This window comes from Schistocerca americana, chromosome 1, assembly GCF_021461395.2.
Source record: "Schistocerca americana isolate TAMUIC-IGC-003095 chromosome 1, iqSchAmer2.1, whole genome shotgun sequence".
Lineage (NCBI taxonomy): Eukaryota > Metazoa > Arthropoda > Insecta > Orthoptera > Acrididae > Schistocerca > Schistocerca americana.
The window spans coordinates 174,334,620-174,361,096 of record NC_060119.1 but is presented as its reverse complement, the minus strand read 5'-3'; the positions used below and the strand labels follow the sequence as shown (position 1 = coordinate 174,361,096).

The 26,477-nt window shown below is 38.9% G+C and overlaps 1 protein-coding gene across 2 annotated transcripts in view; it reads left to right on the top strand.

The window, feature by feature from the left end:
* Positions 1 to 26,477, top strand: part of LOC124605249 (cytoplasmic phosphatidylinositol transfer protein 1) — an 85,658-nt gene that overhangs the window by 42,624 nt on the left and 16,557 nt on the right. For both annotated transcript variants that reach the window (XR_006978693.1, XM_047137223.1), the window contains exon 7: positions 8,536 to 8,691. Coding sequence is in view for 1 of the 2 variants with exons in the window: in XM_047137223.1 (XP_046993179.1) it covers positions 8,536 to 8,691 (156 nt within the window). In the remaining variant the exon portion in view is untranslated. The remainder of the gene's footprint in view (positions 1 to 8,535; positions 8,692 to 26,477) is intronic.

The following is a 26,477-nucleotide window of genomic DNA, read 5'->3' as shown; positions in this document are numbered from 1 at the left end:
GTTTCCAAGATACTGAAAATATTAATGTTTCATTGGATGCACCTCATTCTTCCGAGACTGCAGATGTATTCAGGTTTAATCTACTATGGAACTGTGATCTAGTATTGAATTTCCAAGTCTTGTCTGTAGCCATATTTTAGACTGTCTTTAACACTGCCACTGCTGGTGCATCTTCTGCAGTCAAGCAATGCAAGCAGCTACTTTCCTAGTCCCCCTGCTCTAGGTTTATCCATATTTGGCCACATGCTGACTACCTTGATACCTCAGCTCACCTACAGTGTCTGTGCGCCATCTTCGCCGTGCTGACTCACACCCAGCCACACAAGCAAATTCATTTCTCCTCAATACGAACACCAAGTAAATCATCTAAACACATGTAATGTAACAGAGGTATTCCAACAGACATGGTCAGAAAACTGTAAAAAATTCTGGACCACATGGAGTAACAACAATAACAAAAGATAAATTTATCCATGCTTGCTGTAAGTATTTTAATATGTACATGATGGTGTATAACACTTTTAGCTGGAAAAAGAAGAAAAATACCAAAGTTTTTAAAAATTATGAAACAGGGAAACCAAAACAAATTTAAAAAGAAGTAAGGTACTTTGTCAGTAGAATACAAAGAAAGCACAAACTGTTGGAGGTCAAGTAGTAATGTTTAAAAAGAAAAAGGTGCTTAGTTGATTAACAATCATGTGCATGGATGTTATGCCACACACATTCTACCTGAACAACCTGTCTGGCCACAGTTAGATGATTGATTATTACCCAAACATGTCGATGTCTTCGTTTTCACTAGCATTACTGTCCTGTTCTTCACTTGAATGATGTATCCTCCGCTTCAGTAAACCCTAAGTGGAACACGGGGTACAAATTGTAGATGTGTTGTTTATTTCGTCTCCGCTATTACTAACAGTCTTTTCTTACGTTCATATCAGTACTACTGATGACAGAAGGACCTACGTATGTAATATATGTATACCAGACTTCCATTAGCCTTGATATATGTACACTGGTAATGAAAAGGTGGAAATAGACGTACGTTACATTTGCAACCTGTACCTCAATTGAACTACACGGAGACAAGAAGACGACACATGTACAATTTGTATCCCGTACTTCACTATGGGGTACAATTTTCTTGTTGCCTTGGACACTAATAGTATCCCATTCGTTACTTGAGCTCTATAGCTATATGCAACATTTGTATCTTGCTCGCCAATTGACATATATAGTGTCAGTGTAAAGGCGAAGTGAAGGACGGGATACCAATTTTAGTTGTGTCGGGGGTTTTGCCTGTAATATAGCAAGTACACATTCGAAAATGTCGTACTGATACTAGTGCTGGGAAACGAAAGAAGATCGACAGCGGAGAAATTTCTATTGCATACTTCACAACACAAAAATACACATATTGGTGGAATAAAACAGTGAAATATGTCAAAATTGTGAAATACAGTGAAAGAAGCAAATGGAAAAGTGAGCTTACCACATGGAAATATCGAGGAATAACCGAAGCTCGCCTAGACAGACAGCAATGAAAATTACATACCCACAAACAGACCAATCCATTTCTATAAACGAAAATAAGACACTAATTTTAATGTACAATGATAGCACTTCTCCGGAACACAGAACTGTTTTATTGTCTATGCCTCGAAGTGAAGACATTACTATCTATGACTAATGTATGACGTCATTGGTCAAAGCCGACAGGTTGTATCCCCTGCTTCACTAGACCCCATTTTTCAGATGCGGCTTAGATTCGAGTAAATACAGTACTCAATCAGTAAGTGTTACTGTCCATGCATTTGTTTTATAAATTGCAGTTTATAGTGTGTAAAACTAAATTATGGCACCAACTAAATGTAAAAATGTGATACTACCTTTACAACCAGACATTGAGCCCAGTGATGTGAGTGAGTAGATCAATACAGCGGATGTTGACTGCACAGTGCACACAGACTTAACTGATGACGAAATCACTGATGCTGTAACTCGAACAACCAATGAGAACAGAAAGATGAACACAATGAACCTAAGGCTTGAGTACTCAAGTATCACATACATACGCTAAAAATGCATTTGATGGAGCTCTTCAATAAATTGAACAAAGCCCTACGTCTACCCCAACAGACATTTTGTGGTTTAGGACATGGCAGAACTTTGCAGAAAAATCAGTGTTGTCTGTCTGCTAAGCAAAAGAACATAAGTCTCTTTTCGTCCTGCTTAAGAACAGAACAATTTTATTACATGATTTCTCACGTTTTAAACAGTCAGGTGCAAATAAGTTAAGTCTCAGTGCAGTACTGTAGTAAGGTATGCATAGTTGTTAAATTTTCTCTTCATTTTGTTACTACTTTAACATGGAACAATATTTCAGGCAGTATTTACAGATGAAAATTAAAATTGAACTGTACTGTATTGCGATTATATGGGCCAATAAAAGTGTTCCTCTTATATGACCTTTTTTGTGTTCCGGCCATGCTCTCAATCTCTTACAGGACAGATTAGTGAAGTTCTACTGTAAACAAATGTGACAAATTCTAAGGAAATAGATTGAAAGACACTTTATTTTAATTAATGATCAATCACTGTAAACAGTCACGACTATGGACATTTGCTGAAGAAAGATTGCATGCAAAAAATTCATGTACCTACCACATTTTCATGTGCTTATTTGGTGCTCAATGCGTCCTTAATTCACAGAGAAGCAAGCTGTTCTCTTATAGTTACTTGTGTCTCATCCTCGATTGTTCATTACTGCATTGCCCCCCAGAATGGGTCTCTTAAGTATTTTGCAACTGTCCTTCAGTTGCAACAGCTTCAAATTGCTTTGACTTACATGGTTTAACGTAAGAAATGTTAGTGTGTATTGTTCTGCAACATAGTTCACCAGCTGGTTTTCTTAGTTGCAGAAAGTCTGTGATATGAGCTCCATAAGCTGCATAGTGCTGCTCTTACACCAATGTTAGTTATGCTGTGTGATTAATGTTCCTGTTCCATCACCAGACCAACATGTTTCTTGAGATCTGTGGAAAAGGTGTAACTTTGACTCAAGTCTCCAACCAACTGAACACCAGCCAAAACACAATGGCAGAGACTTAATGGCAGTAAAATATAACTACTGTAATGCTCAATTTGCTCTCTCCAAGAAATTTGTGTCTTGTGAATTGAGCATGTGGTAGACAATATCTCATACCAATAATGAAGACGAGTTTAAATTACAGAAAAATCCAAAGTCACTTTCATATGATAGTAGTTAGTCTCCCGACTTGTTTCAGTGCCTCATCATAAGATGATGATTTAGATTATATATTCCTTTTATTTGACTGATAAGGTAATTGGCAGGTAACTTAGTTGAAGAGACCAAACGAAGTGAAATGCCGTTTTCCTACTAATATAATAGTTGCAAAATACCAACACAGACTATCTATAGTTGGGGGAAATGACTGGTTGAAGCAGACCTGAAAGAACATGAGATTAGATTCGGGAGAAGGGGGGGGGGGGGGGGGGGGGGGGGGAACGTACAAAGCAGCACAGATCTGACTACTTCTTTTAGATAATAGATTGAAGATAAACTAATGGACATGTATAGCTTTTATAGATTTAGTGAAAGCTTTTGACAGTGTTGACTGGAATTCATTCTTTGAAATTCTGAAGGTATTGGGGATAAAACACTGGGAAGGAAAGGCTAGCTACAAGTTGTGCAGAAACCAGACTGCTGTTCCAAGAGTTAAAGGACATGAAAATAAGGTAGTAACGGAGAAGGGTGTGAGGCAGGTTTGCAACAGTAAGGGTGCATATCACTAACTTGCATTGGCCTGACCACCATGCGCATTTGCATCCATAATGCGCATGGTGGTCAGTGGGAGTTGGTGATATGTACCTCACTCAGCCTATCATATTTGTTATTCGGTCTGTACATAGAGCATTCAGTAAAGGAAATCAAGGAGGAATTTCAAAAAGGAATTAAGAGTTCAAGGAGAATAAATAAAAACTTTAGTTTTGGTGATGATGATTTTCTGTCAGAGATATCAAAGGACTTGGAAGTTAACAAAACGCAATGAAAAGTTATTAATAACAACAAAGGTCAAACAAAGGTAATGGATTGTAGTTAAATTAAATTAGGTGATGCTGAGGGAGTTGGATTAAAAAATCAGACTAAAAGAAATAGTTAAGTTTTGCTGTTTGGTCAACAAAATAACTGCCGAAATAAAAAGCATATAAAATGCAGACTGGCAGTTGCAACAAAATTATTTCTGAAAAAGATTGATCTTCTTCTTCTTCTGCTTTTACGGCCTCATTGGACCACTTCAGTCAATCATTTCTGGTCCTCTTCTTTGGTATTTTCCCCTTCCGAGTCGCCCAGTATCTCTTCATTCGTTCCGATGCTTTTCGTCGTTCCTCATCTGTAAATACCCTTTTCATTGTATGTCGTTTGTCAATTTTTGGTTTAAATCTTATTTCTGTGTCCCTCAACTTCTTTAAATTTGGCGTTTTGTTCTGCAAATCATCCAGAGTTATTTCCAGTTCTTCCATATCCTCTCTTATTTCCTTAAGCCATCCTCCTTGTTGTTTCAAATTCCAGAGTTTCTCAATAATTTTCCGTGATAATCTGGTTTCTGGTGTCCTCAGAATGTGACCACAAAAAGAGATCCTTTTCTTTCGTATAGTATCGGTGATGGGCTCCAGTTCTCTGTATACCACTTCATTTGGAACTATCCTCCATTGCCCAGCTTTTTGATATTTCTTATTTATGCATGATCTATTAACATTGAATATATTTTTTTTCTGATAAAGATAGAAGCTGAAGCAGTGAATTAAAATTTGTGCCATAGCTGGGACTCAAACCCGGATCTCCTAGTAAATTGGCAGATGGGCTAACCATTACACCACTAGATGGGCTAACCATTACACCACTGTAAGACATCTGCATAGTAAGCAGGAGACCTGGGTTCAAGTCCGGGCTGTGGCACAAATTTTAATTCATTACTTCAGCTTCTATCCTTATCGAATGTAAAGTTGAGACTCATATGTCTGCAGGAAAATGTAATTCCATCAGATCAGTAGAATGTAAATTTGTTAGCTAAATATTTTTATGGAGTATGACTTTATGTGAAGTGAAATTTGTTCACACAAGATCAGAATGGAAGATTATGAAATGTGACATTTGAAAAGGATGTTGAGCATTAGATGGGTAGATGAGTAACTAGCGAAGAGGCACTGATTTGAATTGGGAAGAGAAGCTCTTTGTAGACACAAATTTACTGAAAGAATGGTTAGGGTGATGGCATGTGTCATGAGACATCAAGAAATATATGATTTTTCAAAGAAGGAAAGTGTGGAACTAAAAATTGTTGAGGGAGATCAAGTTTAGGCTACAGCAAGCTGGTTAAAGTGGCTTTGATATTCACACTTGATCGTGGCAGGCTATTGTGAAGAACTGCATCAGACCTGTCGTCTTACACCTACGTCTGTAAGCCAGCTTACCCTGTGTGGCACAGGGTACTTCCTATACCGGAGTTCCTTCCTCTTTTTCCTGTTCCACATGCATATGTTTCACGTGAACAACGATTGCAGGTAAGCCTCTGATTTTATCTTGAGAATCTTTTTGCGAGATATACCTAGGAGGAAGAAACATATTGTTATGCTCTTCTAGGAGTGTACACTCTCGGAACATTTGACGATGGACCATTATTGTGGTGCAGAATGCTTTTTTTTTTTTTTTTTTTTTTTTTTTTTTTTTTTGCAGTGTCTGCCACCAGAAATGGATTACTCCATCATGTTTTCACACTTACTAAATGAATCTCTAACAAAACATGCTGCTCTTGTTTGGATCTTCCCTATCCTATCTGGCATTGATCCCATACTGAAGAGCGTATTCAAGTATTTGCCAAATGATTGTTTTGTAAGCCCCTTCCTTTGTTGATGGGCTGCATTTCCTAAGATGGTTCTTCCATTGAATTTCAGTCTGGCACCTGCCTTACTCGTGATTACTTTTATGTGTTCGTTCCACTTCAAATTGTTCTGTATACATATTCCTAGATATTTTATGGAAGTAACTGCTTCCACTGATTGTTGTGCAATACATCATCATACAATGAAGAGTCTTTCTGCCTACATATTCGTAATATGTTTCATTTGTTTATGTTGAGGGACAGTTGCCACACTTAGTCCCAGTTGATCATCCTCTGTAGGTCTTCCCGCATTTTGCTACAATTTTGTTGCTTTGCTACTTCTCTGAATACATAGCTTCATCTGTGAAAAGTCTTATGGAACTTCCTATGTTACCAACAAGATCATTTATATACTCAGTATTGTGAATAGTAATGGTTCTGTAACAGTCCCCAGTGCCATGCCCAAAGGTACTTTTATATATGAAGGATCTTCTCCATTCAGAATGGCATGTTGTATTCTCTTTGCTAGAAATTCTTCAGTCCAATCACACAATTGGTCTGTTATCCCATATGCTTGTATTTTGTTCATTAGTTAGCAGGGCTAAACTATATTGAATGCCTTCCAAAAGTCGAGGAACATGGCATCATCCATCCGGGTGCCTGTATCTACTGCTTTCTGAATCTCTTGGTTGGACAGAGTGAGATGGGTTTGACATGATCATTGTTTTTGGAATGCATGTTGGTTACTACAAAGGAGATTCTCTGTCTGTATTCGAGTATAAAACATGTTCCAAAATTCTACAACAGACAGATGTCGGAGGTATAGGACTGCAGTTTTGTGCATTTTTTCAATGACCCTTTTTGAAAATGGGAATGACCTGTGCTTTTTCCAATCATTAAGAATTATTTTGCTCCTATTGAGACCTATAGTACACCATTGCAAGAAGGACAAGTTCTTTCACATACTCTGTGTAGAATCGAATGGGTATCCCATCAGATTCAGTGGCTTTTCCAGTGTTGAGCAATTTCAGTTGGGTTTCTATTCCTTGCTCACTTATTTTGATATCTGTCATTTTGTTGTTCTTGTGATGATTTAGAGGAGGAACTACAATTTTATCTTCCTCTATGTAACAATTACAGTTTTGGAAAAAGACGTTTAGTACATCGGCCTTCTCTGTGTCATTCTCTGTTTCAGTCCCATGATGGTGACAGTCTGTTTAGACAGCGGGCTTTAATCCGTTTGCTGATCTAACGTAAGACCAGAGCTTCATAGGGTTTTTGTCAAGTTTGTAGTTAGTTTTACTTTCATATTCATTGAACGCTTCATGCTGGCCCGCACTCTAATTTTGGCTCCTTTTGTTTTTGTTTTCCTGTGAGGATTTGGCTACACTAAAATTTGTACTGAAGCTCTCTTTGCTTTTCTAGTAGCTTCCTATAATGGTTGTCAAACCACAGTGGGTCTTTTCCATTCCTCACAATTCTGCTCGGAACTTGTCTAAAGCATGTTGTAAAATGCTGTCGAATTTTGTCTGTTGATATTCAGTGTTGTTAGTGCTGCAAATTTTCATGCTGACAGCTCAGGTAATCTGAAATCTGTTTCTTGCTGAGCAGAAAGATCTTTATGCATTTCTTTGTATTCCTATTCACAACCGTATTCAGTCATGCTGTAATGGCCCTATGATCACTGATGTCCTACACTAACTGAGTCATAAAACTTGGGTCTGTTTGTCATCAGCAGGTCTAAGATGTTATCTTCATGAGTCAGTTCTCAGATTAACTGCTCAAGGTAATTTTAAGATAAGGCACTTAGAACAGCTTCACACAATTCTCTCTTCCTGCTACCCACCCTGATCACTAGAGTCTCCCAGTCAGTAGCTGGTAAATTAAAATCTTCATCTAAAACCAAGACATGACCAGGAAATTTATGCAAAATATTCTCCATGTTGACCTTCCACTGCTCCGCCACTATTGTTGCTGAGGCAGGAGGTCTGGAAAAGCATCCAGTATGACCATGTTTAATCCACCTTTAACACTTATCTTCACCCAAGTTATTTCACATTCTGAATCTGTACCAATTTCACTAGAGATTATCATAATTTTTGTTAGTACAAACACACCTCCAGCCCCAGCATTCAACCTATCTGATATAAACATTCCACTCAGACTTAAGAATTTCATTGCTATTTACCAGAGGTTTCAGTCAGTTTTCTGTCCTTCTGTTATGTGGGTGTTATTACCGTTTAGAAGCAAGATTAGTTCCATGACCTTTCCATAGATGCTCCTGCAGTTGACCAGTACTATATTAATGTTTTCTTTCTCTGAGCTGCTACGGTGAATGTTATTCCGTCTGGAACTTGAAAGGCATGTCGGGCCTCTGTTTCTTACTGAAGGCAACAACAACACATGGCAGTTTGCACACCATTAAATGTGTGTTTAGTTTTCTGTTGCTAGTACCAAATGTTTTTCAATGAAACAACTTGTTTAAGTTTGGTATCTACCTTTCTTTTATTTATGGGTATCTGTAACTGTGGGATCATATGAATAGACATCCATGGTATATTACTTAATTAAAAAATTATCTTTATCATAGCTAATGGAACCATGTGAATTTATTGCACTGTTTTCTTTTCAGGATTTGAGATTCTTCAGATCGCAAAAGACTGGTAGAGGGCCACTTGTTGAAGGATGGCGAGATAAAACATCTCCTATTATGTGTTCTTACAAATTAGTCCAAGTTTCATTTGAAGTTTGGGGACTACAGACAAGAGTTGAAGAAATGATACAAAGAGTAAGTGTCTCTTGATGATCAATAAAGTACTTAAATATCTTACCATTTTCTCAGAGCTCTCTCTCTGTCTCTGTCTGTCTGTCTGAGGTGAAATTCATACGCAGTTTCAGAAGAAAAGGAAACACTTGGAGATTGGTCTGTAAATATTTACGTTAGTAATCACTTTTAAAAATATATCATCAAAATTTTTAATTTAAACTTTCTGTTGGTTTGATGCCCCCAACAGATTCCTGTACGCCAGATGAGGAGTTGGCTGTAGTTGGCAGATGCTCGTGGTAGCTGCATACTTACAATTTAATCAACATCACAAGTGTTCCAGGCAGTTGTACATGGTGCAGATAGCCAACTTGCAGGGGTCAGCACTTACATGACATTTTGGATGTAAACAATGTAGCCTATTGTGTGCAGACACTCTAATTTGCTATTTTGTAGTGTGGCTACTGCCAGACAGTGCAGTACAGACTAAGGCATTAGCAAATTCAGATCCAGCCTTAGAAGACATAACACAAAGTGCAGAAGCAGAGGTGTTTATTGCTGAAGCCAAAATGTTTTTGCAGATTGACAGGTGGCGGAAATTGATGAGTCACGCTAGCAGGACACAGCTCAATCGAAGGCTATTCAGGCTTTAATGAGCACACCACAAAGTTGGTCAGTCAAGCATTGTGACATAGGGTACTACAGCATCCTGAAACTGGCCAGCTACTCAGTTGCTGCCACTTGAGTGCCCCACTAAGTTCACTGCAGGCACAGAGCACAATCCTTCCCCTGCAAAGGACGCACCACTACAGGTACAGCATTCTGGCCCAGATTTTTGGTCTTCACACAAAAGGAGATAATGCCACTATTTCTATGTAACTTGTGAAGCCTGACACAGCTGGAACATTTAGCTGCTACATGCAGAAAATGCTGCTCGTGCCATGGAGTAATGTTCCTGTGTTAGCAATCAATTACACCAGCTCATCAGCAGTTCTGCAGCCTCACCATATTGTGGAAGACTTGGAGGTAGCTGGGTGTGGCATGAGGTTTCAATTGAACAGAAGGGCCTCTACCAGTCTGATCAAGAACAACTACTAGTCGAGGCCAAACACAAATATGTGGGCAACACCTCACACATTTGGTTGTAAATTTGAAGTTGGCGGAATATATTCTCGATCTTGATGCTCTCACAATTATTGAATTTGAAGTAGCAACAAAGTTAACCTTGTCTCTCGTGTAATGCTATTTTAAAATTTTGAGGCATTGCTACAGTCATTTGAGAAATTTCTTTTGTAAGGATCAGGGTTGAGCCACCAATTTTGAGGCCCACATTACGCTGAAACCATCGGTAGCTCCTAAGTTCAGTTGAGTCCACCCCATGCCATGAGATAAACTGTAGGTATAACTGAACAGATGGCAGAATCTTGGGCTGTTGTCACTGGCTTCATTCTGCTAGTGGGCCACCCCAATGGTCATGATCCAGAAACCCAATGGCAATGTTCAGTTTTGCGGCAGTTTTAAACACACAGTTAGTGCACAAAGGAAGTACATGTTTATCCCATACCACATTCAGGGAAGTTGTTGCCTAAGTTGGCTAATGGTCAATACTTTCTCAAAATTGACCTCAGGCACTCATTCTTGCAATTGCCATTGGATGCTGAGTCTTGGTGCATCTTAGTATTAAATACTCTTTTTGGGATGTACCAACTTAACCATTTACCATTTGGCGTAGCTTCATCTCTATGAACATTTCAGTGTTTCCCAAGTGACTTGTCAAAGACATTCTATGCTGGTCACTTATTTGGATGGCATTTGGTTTTTTGGCTCCACAAGAGAACAGCATTTTCCATATTTGTAGCCGGTTTTTCAGCAACTGTTAGACAACAGGCTATGTTGTGAACTTTTTAGAAATGTTGTAGTTGTTATGCTCCAGGAGTGTCGTACTTAGGGCATGTGTTAAGTAAGGATGCTTAGGGCATGTGTTAAGTAAGGATGGCATACTTCCAATGGCAGAATATGTTGCAGTGATGGACAAAGTACCAGATTGTAAGAATATTAGGGAACTGCAGTCCTATTGAGGGAAGATAAATTATTATGTGAAATTAATTCCAAGAGCTGCTCACTTTTGTCATCCATTGAATCAGCTTTGTAAGAAGGGAGCGAAGTTAGAGTGGTCGGAGGCTTGTCAGCTGGTGTTTCAGAAATTGAAGCAGCATGTTCCAGTCCTTGTTTGGCCTAGTTCAGTATCAGAATAGGTCTTCAACTCTGGCCACAGGTGTGTCCCAGTATGGCACTGGTGCCACTCTCTCTTACCGAAATCCTGATGGCTCTGAGCAGCCTATTGTGTTCATGTCCAAGGCTTTGCCAGCAGCACAGAGAAATTATTCCTAGATCAAGAAATAGGCACATGTGCTCAAAAACAGCATAAAAAAGTTCCATGTATTCTTCTACGACACTTAAGTTCCACCTCGTTGCACACCATAAAGCCACTCACCTTCCTTTTTGGCCCCAAGTCCAAGCTGTTGGACAGAAGAACAAAGCATTGGGTCTTGTTTCTCAGTAACCATTCTTATGACTTTCACTACCGTCCCACCTCCCAGCACGAGACTGCAGACACTTTGTCATGCTTACCAATCGATCTCGATGTCAACTTCGAGAAGTAGGAGGCAGGCTGTCTTGCACTGGCTCAAAACCTTCAGGATACTGTCTTTACACTGACTGCATGGGAAGTCGCTGCAGCTACGAGTGAGGAGCCTCTCCAGCACAACATCATTACAGTGGTCCAGCAGGGATGACCAGAATGTTTTCCCAAAGCATCAGATCCAGTGCCTTGGACATATTTCAAACTTTATGATAGGTTCAATGCTGTAAAGGGTGTTCTACTGCTAGCTACAGATCAGAATTGCCGCATTGTTATTCCACCCAACTGAGTGAGGTGGCGCATTCATTAGCACACTAGATTCGCATTTGGGAGGACAACTGTTCAAACCCACTGCCAACCATCCTGTTTTAGGTTTTCTGTGAATTCCCCAGATCATTCAGGTGAATGCTGGGATGGTTACTTTGAAAGGGCACAGCTGATTTCCTTTCCCATGGCAGATATCCCTGTTGCCTATGATGAGGCCAGGGCATTTTCAGCCCTGTGTGTCTCTTAAAGGAGCAAGGGATTTGGTATCACCCTCGGACTTCTGTGTATTGGATGATGAGTTGTTTGTGACGGAGAGTCGAAGTGATTTGCAACTCCATCATAAGCAGGGGGAGTGTCACTTTCATTGCTTCAGATGCATAACTTCCCTGGCATGAGCTCGTGGACTGTGTGAGCTTGTGGACTGAGAGATCAGCCTCAAGGTAGCTCTAGACCATACTCTTGTTTACTTTGGCCAACACTCAGTCACATTTGCTATATGAACACTTCCCACTGTTGGCACTCTGATTTCTGTGTTGGTCCCTCATTGTACTTTTGGGCTCTGCTCACCAGTTAGGCTGGCTGCGGGTTTTTTTTTACAGGCACCACGTCATGATACTTTGAGCTCATTACAAGTATTTTTTGGGAATGCTATCCTTTCACTCTTCCCCATGATCCACAGAACTTACCATGGCGGGGTGGCCTGCCTGCCTCAATGATAAAGACAGCCATACTGTAGAAAAAACACAATGGAGGGATATCTGTTGATCCCAGACGAATTTGTGGTTCCTGAAGAGGGACAGTATCCTTTTCAATAGTTACAGGGGCAGCAGTCTGGATGATTGGCTGAACTGACCTTGTAACATCAAAGAACCTGGCCATGTTGTGCTGATACTGCAAGCAGCTGAGAGCAAGAGGAAACTACAACCAATATGACAACATTACTGTAAGGTTAAAAGATGGTAGCATTATCTTGGTAAAATATTCTAGAGGTAAAATAGTCAACCATTCTGATCTCCGAGTGGAGACTACTCAGAAGGATGTTGTCATCATGGGAAACAAAACTGGTATTCTGTGGGTCAGAATATAGAATGTTAGATCCCTTAATTGAGCAGGTAGGTTAGAAAATTTAAAAAGGGACATGGATAGGGAAGCTCAGTGGTAGGAGAAACAATACCTCTGGCTAGGCAAATGCAGGGTTATAAATGCACAATAAAATATTGGTAATGCAGGGATAGTTCTAATAATGAATAAGAAAATGTAAATAAGCGAAGCTGTTATGAACAGCATAGTGAAATCATCATCATCATAGCCAAAATAGATACAAAGCCAACACCCACCACAGTAGTAAAAGCTATCTCTACAGATTATGTAAAAATTGAAAGAAGGTATAATGACATAAAAGAAATTACTCATAGTTAAGGGAGAGAAAAATCTGTGATGGGGGACTAGAATTCAACAGTAGGAAAGGAAGTGGAGGAAAAATTGTCGGTGATTGTGGAATAGAGGAAAGAAATGAAAGATGAAACCACTAGGTAGAAGTTTGCACCGAGCATAGTTTAATCAATGCTAATGTTTGGTTAAAAAAAAAAAAATGAAAGGAGATTGTATACATGGAAGAGAACTGGAGAAACTGGAAGATGTCAGATTGATTATATAAATCTATGACAGGCATTGGAATCATATTTTAGACAGTAAGACATTTCCAAGGGCAGAAATGCACTCTGATCACAATTCATTAGTTATGAACTCTGAATTAAAACTGAAGAAATTGCAAAAAGGTAGGAAACTATGGAGATAGGACCGAGGTAAGTTGAAAGAACTGGAGGTTATTGAGATTTCAGAAGGAAAATCAGATGATGACTGACTGAAACAGGAAAGAAAAACAGTAGAAGATGAACGGGTAGCTATGAGAGATGAAATGGTGAAGGCAGCGGAGGTTCAAATAAGTAAAAAGACAAAGCCTGTTAGAAATCCTTGAATATCACAGGAGGTAATAAATGTAATTGATGAAAGGAGGAAATATAAAAATGCAGCAAATGAAACAGGCAAAAGGGAATATACACGTCTAAAGAGAGAGAGAGAGAGAGAGAGAGAGAGAGAGAGAGAGAGAGAGAGAGAGAGAGATTGACAGAAAGTGCAAAACGGCTAAGCAGGAATAGCGAGAGAACAAATGTAACACTACAGCAGCATATATAACTAGGGAAAATAATAGATACTGCCTATAGAAAAATTAAAGAAGCATATGGAGAAAAAAGAAGCAGCTGTATCAGTATCAAGAGCTCAGAAGGAAAACCAGTACTAAGCAAAGAAGGGAAAGCTCAAAAGTTGAAGGAGTATACAGGGTGAACAGAAATAAACCTGTCAAACTACAGGGACAGATTCCTGACTGGAAATGGAGGAAAATAGTTCCTGTGAACATGTGTCCGGAAATGTATCATTGCCACAATAGAGGGCACTGACAAATGAAAGTTCTCTGATCATGTGCCGCATGTTCCTTGTGTGTTACAGGCTGTGTGATTGATGCAGCATACTGTAAGCAGCAGAATGGTTCGGTATTCATGTTGGGAACTAACCGAGATAGTGTTTGTGTACAACCAAGCAGATGGAAATGGTTGAGAGACAGCATGGCTATACCAGAACAAGTACTCTCACAGGCACCAGTCACATCACACAGCATTTCAAACGATTTTTGGGAGTTTGTGATCACAACAGTTCCCATCTTCTTGGCCATTCACAGACACGATCTCAGCTTGTTCCTGACTTGAATACCGAACCACTCTGCTGCTTGCTGTATGTTGTCAATTGCACAGCCTGCAACATAAAAGAAACACATAGCACATGGTCAGAGGAACTGTCATTTGTCAGCACCACCTTGTATATCAATGATACATTTCCAGACGCTTGTTCATAGGACTTTTTCCCTCCATTCCCAGCCAAGAATCCGTCCCTGCAGCTTGTCAGTTTTATCACTGTTCTCCATGTATCGAGGGACTGTATGAGTGAAAGGTAGTTGAAGATGTCATGGAAGACACGATACTGCGAGATGAATTTGACAGAGCACTGGAAGACCTAAGCGGAAACAAGGGCCTTAGAGTTGATGACGTACCATCGAAACTACTGATCTCATGGGGACAGCCACGACAAAAATAGTCCACCTGATGTGTGAGATGTATGAGACAGGTGAAATACCCCAGAACTTCAAGAAGAATGTAATAATTCCAATTGCAAAGAAAGCAGGTGCTGACAAGTGTGAATACTATTGAACTATCAGTTTAATAAGTCATGGTTGTAAAATACTGACACAACTTATTTAAAGAAGAGTGAAAAAACTGGTAGAGCCGACATTGGGGAAAATCAGTTTGGATTCTGGAGAAGTGTAGGAGAAGTGTAGGGAAATGCAAGGCAATACTGACCCTATAACTTCTCTTACAAGATTGGTTTAAGGTAAGGCAAACCTATGTTTACAGCATTTGTAGACTTAGAGACAGTTTTTGATTATATTGACTGGAATACACTTTTGAAATTATGAAGGTAGCAGGGGTAAAATACAGGAGTGAAAGGTTACTTACAAATTGTCCAGGAACTAGACAGCAGTTGCAAGAGTTGAGGGGCTTGTAAGGGAAGCACTGGTTGAAAAGGGAATGAGACGTGATTGTAGTTTATGCTGTTATTCGTTCTGTCCATTGAGCAAGCAGTAATGGATAACAAAGAAAAATTTGGAGAAGGAATGAAAACTAAGAGAGAAGAAATAAAAAATTTGAGGTTTTTCTGATGAAATGATAATTCTGTCAGACAGAGCAAACGATTTGGGAGAGCAATTGAATTGAATGGATGCTGTCTTGAAAGAGGATATAAGATGAATATCAACAAGGATCCAGAATGAGATTTTCACTCTGCAGCGGAGAGTGGTCCGATATGAAACATCCTGGCAGATTAAAAATGTGTGCCAGGCCGAAATTCGAACTCAGGACCTTTGCCTTTCACGGGCAAGTGCTCTACCATCTGAGCTACCCAAGCACGACTCACACCCCCTCCTCACAGCATGGAAAGTAGGCGACGAGACACTGATGGAAGTAAAGCTGTGAGGACGGGGCATGAGTCGTGCTTGGGTAGCTCAGATGGTAGAGCACTTGCCCGCGAAAGGCAAAGGTCCCGAGTTCGAGTCTCAGTCCGGCACAGAGTTTTAATCTGCCAGGAAGTTTCATCAACAAGGATAACCAAATTTAGTCACATTAAATCAGATGCTGCTGAGGGAATTAGATTAGGAAATGAAACACTAAAATTGATAGATTAATTTTGCTATTAGTGCTGTAAAATAACTGTCAGTGGTTGAAGTCGAGAGGATGTAAAAGGTAAACTGGCAAGGGCAAGAAAAGTGTTTGTGAAGAAGAGAAATTTGTTAACGTCAAATATATATTTAACTATGAGGAAGTCTTTTCTGAAGGTATTTGTCTGCATTGTAGCCATACGTGAAAGGGGCAATAAACAATTCAGACAAGAAGAGAATAGATCCTTTTGAAATGAGGTGACACAGAACAGTGCTGAAGATTCGACGGCTTGGTCATGTATCTGATGAGGAGGTCCAGAATAGAATTAGGGAGATAAGAAATTTGCCACACAGATTGGCCAAAAGAAGGGTTCAGTTGATAGAATACAATCACAGACATCAAAGAATCATCAGTTTAGTATTGGAGGAAGTGTGAGTGGTAAATATTGTGGAAGGAGACCAAAAGATGAACACAGTAAGCAGATTAAAGTGGATGTAGGTTGCAGTAGTTGTTCAGAGATGAAGAAACTTGTGCAGGATAGAGTAGCTTGGAGAGCTGCAACAAACCAGTCTTTGGAATGAAGACCACAACAATAATATCCTTTTGCTAAGTAAGATACTGTGTGTGTGTGTGTGTGTGTGTGTGTGTGTGTGTGTGTGTGTGTGTGCGCGCGCCCCCACACACACACACACACACACACACACACACACACACACACACACACAGATTTTTTTAAAGGTTGCACTGCTGAATTTTTAATGAAATTTTTATGCTCGCTAATTTTTCAGTTATGTGTAGGCCATCTTCAACACAAAATTGTCATACGATGTGAATTCCTACATTAGCCATATTTTTAATAGTGACTTGATGTGTAAGTCAGCTTCTATGTGTATGATTTTATCTTCAGATTTTCTTCACAAATTTGGATCTTTGCTGTAATGTTTAGATTAGATTAGTTTTTCGTTCCATAGATCCGTGCTGAGGAGATCCTCGTGAATGTGGAACATGTCAATTTTTTTTTTAAGCTGAAATAACAATACTAGTAGTATGAGTATATACAATACATCATTTTTGAAGCTGAAATAACAATACTAATGGTATGAGTATATACAATACATCATTTGTTTCTATTAAAAAATTCGTCCATGGAATAGAAGGAGTTGGCCACTAGTAAGACTTTCAGACTCCTTTTAAACTGATCTTTATTTGTAACTAAATTTTTTATGTGTGCTGGCAAATTATTGAAGATAAGTGTTCCTGAGTAGTGGGCCGCTTTTTGAACTAAAGTAAGTGCTTTTAAGTCCTTGTGCAGATCATTTTTGTTCCTGGTATTGTATGTATGAGCTGTGCTGTTTGTTGGAAAAAGAGAGATATTATTTAGGACAAATTTCATTAAAGAGTAAATATAGTGAGAGGCACTAGTTAGTATACCCAGTTCTTTGAAGAGGTTTCTACAGGACGTCCGTGAATTTACTCCACAAATAATACGTATTACACGCTTTTGGACTCTGAAAACTTTTGGTTGAATTGTAGAGTTATCCAAAAATATTATACCATATGACATTATGGAATGAAAGTAGGCAAAGTATGCAAGCTTTTTCATTTTTATGTCGGCTATGTCTGCTAACATTCGAATTGCAAATTGTTAAGGTGTTTCTGCAGTTCTGTGGTGTGATCCTCCCAACTGAATTTATTATCAAGTTGTAATCCCGATGTGACATATCATGTCTTTTGTGTGAATACTAGGTATCGTTGTATGGTGTATATTTGGTTGCCTTGTTATCCCATTAGTAGACAGAGTATAGGAAGAAATATGTTCCTTCCATATGTGTCCTAATTCATCTAACTGTTTTATATCTTGCCCAAAATTCATGTTGGAGGAGGATTTCAGCGCAACTACTCGTTACATCTGACCTTTCATCTAAATACCTGTCAGCTGAACAAACACAGCTAACAGAGATCCCAAGTTTGTACATCGTTAATTCACTTTGCATGTTCAGAAAGTGATTAGATAAATTGTCTTTGTGGGCAGACATCATAGTTTGATATGAGCTCATAGAATTAATAGGCAGTGAAAAGAAGAATTGACATTACCAACAATGTAGGCAAAGGAATGTGCATGCAAAATATTGGTGTTGAGATAGAAATTTGTGTGATACTGAAGTCAGAACAAAACTGTGCTGAGGAAAATGAATTTAGTATTTACTGCAGAGGAGAAGGAGAAACAAAATGATTAGAGTAGTAATTTCATTGACAATATGTGTAAATACACTTTTATACTTCACCTGAAATAACTTACAAGGAGTGGTCCCCAGTGGTGGGATCGACTTTTTGAAATCAAATATATGGTGAAGTAGGTTAAGATCCCAGGTATCACACCGTGCAGCCATTCTCTCTGGCAGGCCCTTGTTTGCGAGTTATTGATGAAAAAAGTTTTCAGAATTTTGCGTGATTCTCAGTAACATTGGAAAATTCGTGTTACATAGACTTGTTGCGTGGTGTTGTGGATAGGATAATAGTTTAACATGCAGGAGTTTGTGGGTTTGAACCTTGTCAGGTGCAGTAAACTTCTGTATTTTAAAATTTTTATTGAAATGGTATTGATCATTATTTTTATTCAGTTAATTGGTTTAAAAGTAATTTTTTTATTTAATAGTTCATTTATAGTTTTTCATGGGATTTTTATGTCACTTTTCAATTCTTTCACCTCTGGCAACATTTGTTAATGAGAAAAATTTAGAGTTACTACTACTTTCATCGAGCATAACTAACACATCCTACACATACTGATGTAGCATATGCCACATTTTGCCAACTATACCAAACTCTAGCCTGGTAAAAAAGTGCTCAGAAAAATTATTCTTTTTGTGAAATCATTTTTTGAAGGTGTTTGAGCAAACAAATGTCAACGGAGTATACAGTACTATATTTTTATGGCAAAAAAATAACTGCCGGGATTCAGACAACCAATGGTTTATTTGGATGAGGCATTTATTCACTCTCACTCCACTGTGCCAGAATACTCACGAAGTGACGTTTGGTATTATGATACAAGTAGTTGAATATTTTGAGTGTGCAGCAAGTAGTAATAATTTTATGACAGTGTGATAACATGATTAGCATATGATATGATGACGTAATTGTGAACAAGTAAATAAATAAATATCATACAAAGTGCCAGTTAACATTTAAGGGTTGTGAAGTAGTTAGCATGTGACAGCTCTCCATGTGTAAAAATGCCAAGCATTAGTGATTGTTACTGTTTTTCTTTCTCTCAAAAAGTGGCTTTGTTGAGTAATACTTGGTTCTTAGTCATTATTTGTGGTAAATGTTGTGATGTGAAACATTTCTTCTGTAGACAGTTATTCTTAGTCATTGTACAGTGTGTTTATAAATGAATATCGGGGTTTTAACGTTTTATAATTTTTATTATATTAAACTTTGAAAGAGCAATTCTGCTGTGAATGTGTATATGCGCAGCACTTGGGTTTTCCCTATAGTGTAATTGACATTTGTAAGCGACCTGAACGGATGATCTCTCGCTGCTGTGGATGAGTTACTTCCATATCTCAGTGAATAAAAGTGTTTTGAATATTTATCATACAACATATGTGCCTCTGTGCATGCTGTCATTTGCAAAAAACTTAATTTTGATATCTTGAACTGTTTATGAAATACGACTATTGTTATGACCACACAATTCCCGATTCACAGGGACACAAAACACGGACAGCTCATCAATAGAAGTGAAACGATTAAAACATATTATTGCCGTCAGTCAGATATTTTATTTCCATCAAGTTGTACACCATTTTATTGCTTGTGGTGGAGACAAGATCAGTGTAAGAAGTGCTCACTATGAAATTGTGTTTCTTGTTTATCTATACGTTTGCTGCCTAATGATTTTTAGTATATATGTATCACGGTTTTCATGTAATAGAGGCATTTTTTCCTTTTCTAGAACGGGCAACTGTTCCTTATCCATCTATCTCCATAAAGTATCGTTAACCTAACTAGAGAGTCATGTTGTTGAATTGTGTCATACATCATTTGTTGCAATAACTGAGAAGCCGAAATCTCAGTAAATATTAAGAATACACAAGCTGATATTTGAATACAAGTTGCAGAGAAGTTAATATGTTTTACTAGTGTGTTTCTGTGGCTAATGGGTAAGTGTCAGACAACAACATGATTGGATCTGCAGTTGGTTCTAGGACTTTTTTTTGCCATTGTTGCATCCTTCACTCTTAGCACTAATTGGTTTATACCAAGGTGGATAATGGTTTCAAATCCACATAAAACCTTAGGTCCTCTTATAACTTGCTGGGAAAGTCAGTTCATAGGTTGGTGGAAGCTAAGAGCACACAGTGCTCAGTAAAACATTATAGTGTTCAATCTAATCTTTAGCTTGGGGACCGGTTTACTTTTTTGTTACAATTTTTTGCACATGTCATTTTCTTCAGAGTTTTGTAGGTTTTCTTCCTCATCCATGATTAGACAGTAGTAATGGTTATTATTAATATTGTAATCCCATAAGTGGATGACATACCTGCTGCAAGAATCACGCAAGTGCATGGCGCGTTCACATGGCCAGCATGCACCTGAAGTGTGCGAGAGAGAGCATGAATACACGTCCAAGATATCAGCGGATGTTGCTGAAGATAAGCGATGATGCCTTGCCTAATAACACACAAGTGGGCACTTGCCAACAGTCATGCTGATGTTACATGCTAGTCCACAGCCATCCAGATATTATCCACTCGCACTCACTTGCACAGATGTTGTGAATTTTCGGTGTGTGCATGCACAGTATGCTTACCTTACTACCAGAGTGAGGCAAAACTTATGTGAATGATGAATAATAAATGCAGATAAAAATTATTATTCATGAATAACAAATAAAAATATTTATTCGAAACATTATTCATTTACACAAACAAAAACATTTGTTCATCAGTTAAGCGAATTACAAATAGATAAATTTGAATCCAATGACATTCATTGCTCCATTTATTTGTCATTTATTAAAGAAATGTACATTTTGTTTGTTTTAAATTAGTTTTCAGAACAACTCTTTTTTTTTCAAACATCTCGTCAAATAGGTTGTTTGATTTTTAAAGATTTAACATTGTGAGACACTACAGAAAATATGTTCTAAATCTACCAAGAGGATATCATTGTGTTGTATCTCCTGAAATTTTCTTCATTTCCAGGTAATGGTGTAAGACTTTCAAATCACAGTTCCTTCAGCAAAAATTGAGAAATCGTCAATTCCGATGCAGTTTTTGGCAAATAATTCATGATGTTGGCATTAACTCCAAATCATGTTCAAAACAAACTTCCTTTTCATGTTTTTGTTGACTTTTTTGGTTGTTATATGTCTGTAGTTTGTTGTAAGCAACTCTCGCTAATGGACCATAATACAGGTGAACTATTTGTTTTTAAATGAAGTGTAAGATGTTGCTGCAATAATTGGAGTTGGTGTAGAAAAGGAAAAAATTCTTTCAACTGTCTCTTTCCACTTTTTCGATAAAAACAGTTGCCAGTGTGCTGCAATATTGTGAACACCTCTTTTGTTTTTTTCTTGGACCTCAGTGTCTGCTCTGAATCTTTTCAATCTGAAAAATCTGTGTAACTGCATTGATGCGTGTCAGATTGAAAAGCTGTTCCATCTTCTAATCTCCTAGTTAGCACTAAAGACTTTCAGATGACTTTGTATGTCCAGCAGCATTCCACAAACATTTTAGGAGACTTTAAAGTTTGTTGATGTTAGTTGTTAGCAACCACAAGGTCTTACTTGAATTGCTCATTTTTTTAACACTACAAACATTAACAAATTGCATATTTATATCAGTGAGACATCTATAGCTGATAGTACGAGCAACCTTGGTACAATGGAAGATGTTACATATTAAGAGTTTCTGTTACCTGCATCTCACATTTGGTTACTTGTATAGAGTACTTTGCTTGTTACTATTGAGGGCGGCAGGAGTACTGGCAAGTGCAGAGTCAGTTAAATTGGACTGTGTCAGTAGTTCAGTTGCAAAGGCTGTGTTTTTATGTTGCATGTATTACACTGTAAATATTTACTAAACAGAAACTGCAGCAAGCAAAGGAAACCAACATCAGTTACAGAATTCTGTACGAGAAGCAGGAATTAAACAGAGTAAACACAAGTAATTTATATGTGAAGAGATTTGTTTTTATTTGTGAAGAGATTTGTTTCATAAGATCTACTTACTTGAATAGTGATGCAGACAGAAATTGATTCAAATGCTGTCCGTATCTGCTTACTGCTAAATCTTGCGCTTCCTTTCTCTTTGTGGTCAGTGCAGTTCACAATGACAGCTGTTGTGTGTCCTATTAGTTCATTTGCTCGACTCAGGAGAGCCAGCCTACAGTGTTGCTGGATTGAATTATTTTTTGTTAATTATAAACTATGTTGGCAATTATAAGTGGTCACACTTCTCAACAAGCTGCAAACTTGATGGGAGCATTATTTCATCAGCTATTCATTCAAACAAATTTACAATTCCTCATCTAAATCAGTGACCATCAGTAACATTCTTCAACAATTGGCAGGCCCATTAGTGCTGCGATGTTGTGACAAAGCTTATTAGAGTTTGTTTCCTTAGCTGCATGGCCAGGCCCACTTAGTGAGTATGCACTACTCACTGAGTGTGCATCTGCATGACGGTGCATGAGGAAACTGTCAGCCACGTACTTTTGCAATGAGTGTGAAGCGATTGATGGGGAATGAATGCCTGTCATGCAGTTTGGTCATGTAGGTGCAGTACTCTACTTGTTAATGGGACACTGCTTGCAGTGTGCATAGTGTTCAGTATCCTAAATTTGCCTATGGGGTGTACCAAATGGAGAGCACTTGAGGGAAGTGTGCTGGGTGGGCTTGTGATTAGGTTTGAAGATTTCAACATTCATGAGCTAGTGCTGGTAAATGTTATTAGCCCATTAGACCCATACTGAGCAGTGTTCACTGTCGTTTATTTTGACTTCAGCACTTCTATACAAATTGTTCAGTGACAGGCATTTTGATGATCTGCTCATGACTGATTTTTGATATAGATACACCTAGCAGATCAGGCAGTGCCGAAAAGTGATCTAACGAGATGGGGTCCCAGCAAGGTGAAACAGGAGCCAGTCATCCAACTGCTTGTTTTTGGACATAGAGACAGTGTTAATGAATTGGTGAATCACATCACCAATACACACAACTGTGCTGATGACGAATTAGTATCAAATCTTGAAGGTAGCTTAAAAGATAGTCTGTCCCTTGGTGGAGTGATGAGTGCCATTCTGCAACTGGGGACAGGCACGTAGTTGTATTGGGGTTCAGCTGCAGACTATTTCCAGAGTACCTAGAAACTTCCCAGGTGGAGGGCAAAATGCTGTTTCATAATTATGAAAAACAAAGAGATGTGATCGTAATATTTCATGAGCTAATGTTAATTCAGTTAACCATTCAATTAAAGGGGCATATGCATATGAGCAATCACGAAAAGGGAGAGGTAATTGATGCACTATTAATGATATGATCAACAGTAGGATTCTCTTGATTAACCAAGGATATGTTGTTCAGAGCACGGTGTAATAGTTCACTTGAGTCATTGCGACCATCAGTCAGGCTCTTGCTTTCACTTGCCTCTAAGTTATTATTGGGAAGGACCTTTGGGATTCCGCTTTTGCCAGTGAATGGGTTTACATCGGCTACCCCCTTTCCATGTGGAAACTGGCTTCAACTAAGTACATTTTTGGAATACCCTTCTTGAAACCTGGGAAAGACCTTTGCGTGCATACTCAACTACCACTATTTCTAGTTCTTTGAATCCAGGCAGTTCCTTAATAGCCCTCAGTGGGAGTTCAGTGTCATCACTAATAAACTGCCTCTGTTGCAGGCAGATTTGTAATTGGCTTTCCTGCACAGGCATCATCTAATAGTGATTTCCTTTGATCTTGAGAAGCTTAAGACATTACTTGGAGGCACAATATCCTTGTCAGCTCCACAGATGGCACTTGCTGAATGACTTCCTGTCCTTGCTCTTCACACAGTGTTGCACACACATAATTGTTAAATCCTATCTGATCACTTTGTGCAAGAGAATGCTCTCTCAAGGTAGCTTTTTAAGTGTGATGTCTGCAGTAGCAGTAGACTCTATTACATCCACAGTAAAAACCCATGTTTAAGGTCTCAATTTCTCCTTCAGCCTTGCAGCAATGCATGGTTGCTGCAGTTGAGAGTTGGAAGATTAGAGAAATAGGCATTAACTACGGTTTGTAAATTGTCAGTGTATAAGGCTGTGATGTAGTGAGTGGCATCCTTTTAAATTTGGTAGGTTTGGTGAAGTTTCTGCATGTTGCATTTGATCAGAAGCCACATCTGAAAGACCTGAATACTGGGCCTCTCAAGGCAATTAATAATTTAAAGTGCATTGTGTGTAGTAAATGTGTATGAGACAGATCTTGCATACTCCAGTTTTGTTTGCTTACATACAGATTCATGGTTTATGGATCAAACAAACCATCATACCTGAAGGTACTATATGCAATTCACCATGTTCTGGCCACATGAGCTTTTAATATCAGTTCCATTCCTAGCCCCTGTTTCAAGGCTGGTAAATGTCACTTCAGATTGTGCAGAATTTCTGTGTGGTTTTGAATAAAATGCAAGCACAAGTTGCCCTTTAATTTTTATTTTAAAAACCATGACAGGTTCTAGCCCTCAAGACAATTATCCAGTGATATGTCAAATGTCTTGAGAAAACGTAGAAGACTCATTTTTTTGTTTTCTCGGGATGACCAACATATAACCACTGGATAATGGCATTGAGGGCCAAAACCAATTGTAATTTTTAAAATAAAATTAAAGTGCAACTGGTAATGACATTTTATTCAAAATTCTATAGTTCTGGATTTGAATCAGCATGCTCCAAATGCTGGATAAGAGATTTCTTTGTGATGTGACAGGCATGCAGAATATACACTGTCCAGTCACATTAATGTGACCATCTGTCAAAAGCCTGAATAACCACCTTTTGCGAGGGGAAGAGTGTCAATAATGTTGTGGAAGGTACCAACAGATAATGTGGAGCCATGCTGACTTTAGTGCCGTGGTGACTTTAGTGCCGTGGTCAGCTGTGCTAGCTTTCATAGTTGAGGATCCAGGGCACAAACACAAAAATATTCTCCAGACCATAACACTCCCTCTTCTGTCCTGGAAAAAAAAAAGCACTCTGTCTTCAGGCCACAAGTGGCCCATCGGGACCATCCGACCGCCGTGTCATCCTCCATCCTCATTTGAGGATGCGGATAGGAGGGGCGTGTGGTCAGCACACCGCTCTCTCGGTCGTTATGATGGTTTTCTTTGACCGGAGCCGCTACTATTCGGTCAAGTAGCTCCTCAATTGGCATCACGAGGCTGAGTGCACCCCGAAAAATAGTAACAGTGCATGGTGGCTGGATGGTCACCCATCCAAGTGCCGGCCACGCCCGACAGCGCTTAACTTCGGTGATCTCACGGGAACCGGTGTATCCACTGCGGCAACGCCATTGCCCTTCTGTCCCGGAGCCTTCCAACAATTGTTGCAGGGTGTTCAGGCATTTCACATGCCAACGACCATCTGTCCAATGGAGCATAAAATGTGGATCATCAGAAAAGGCCACTTGTTGCTAGTTAGTGGACGTACAGTTGTGGTATTTGCATGTAAATTCCACCCTTCATCACCAGTGAACAGTCAGCATAGGTACATGAATCGAGTGCTGCTGCAGAGGTCCATATGCAGCAATGTTCGCTGAACGGTCATTAAGAAGACACTGTTGGTAGCCCCCTGGTTTATCTGCACAGACAGTTGCTCAACAGTTGCATGTATCACTCCATTTCTGCTTTACAACAACTACTACACTGTTTTCTGTGTCCCCTCTCCCACTTCATGTATCTTACACTGCTAGTTCTGCCGCCAGCCATCAGTGAATGGTTGTTGCATGGTGACACTGAACATAATGTATTTACCTGAGTAACTCCTGGTTATAAGATGACCTGTTTTTCTCAAGATGCTTCTTAAAATTTATTTTTAACATATTCTGACTAATCAGAATTATAGACTGTTTTACTAGCAAAGTATCTCACTAAAAAGGTGCCATTATGTATGTTCTAAATTAATGCCATTTATTGTCGGTCTATATTTTGGTAAAACAAGGAGAAATAAAATAAATGAAAAGAAATGGTTTACATGAACTCACTGACTGTTTTGTTTTCTACATTTTTCACTTACTAACCCTGCCGTCTGTGGTATCACTATTTTTAATCATTACCATCCTAACAGCATAGCTGTGAAATTTGGAGCTTGTTTGTCACAAATATTTGGCTGTTTCTTTCAAATATGTTGTGATTTCTGAGGTTGTGGTTACCATGAGACCTGAGAACACAGTTGTTTTTATCCGATTGCATATTGGATTTTGCTTCTGTGCTGACATGAGGATGTCTCTTGCTTCCAAACTTATCATCTGCCCGCTCCTCTCACATTGCCTGCATAGAACCAGCAGCCTTTTGTTCCTGCCATACGTCATGGTGAGCATCGATAACACTGCAGCACAAAACACCTAAGTACACCACTGGCACC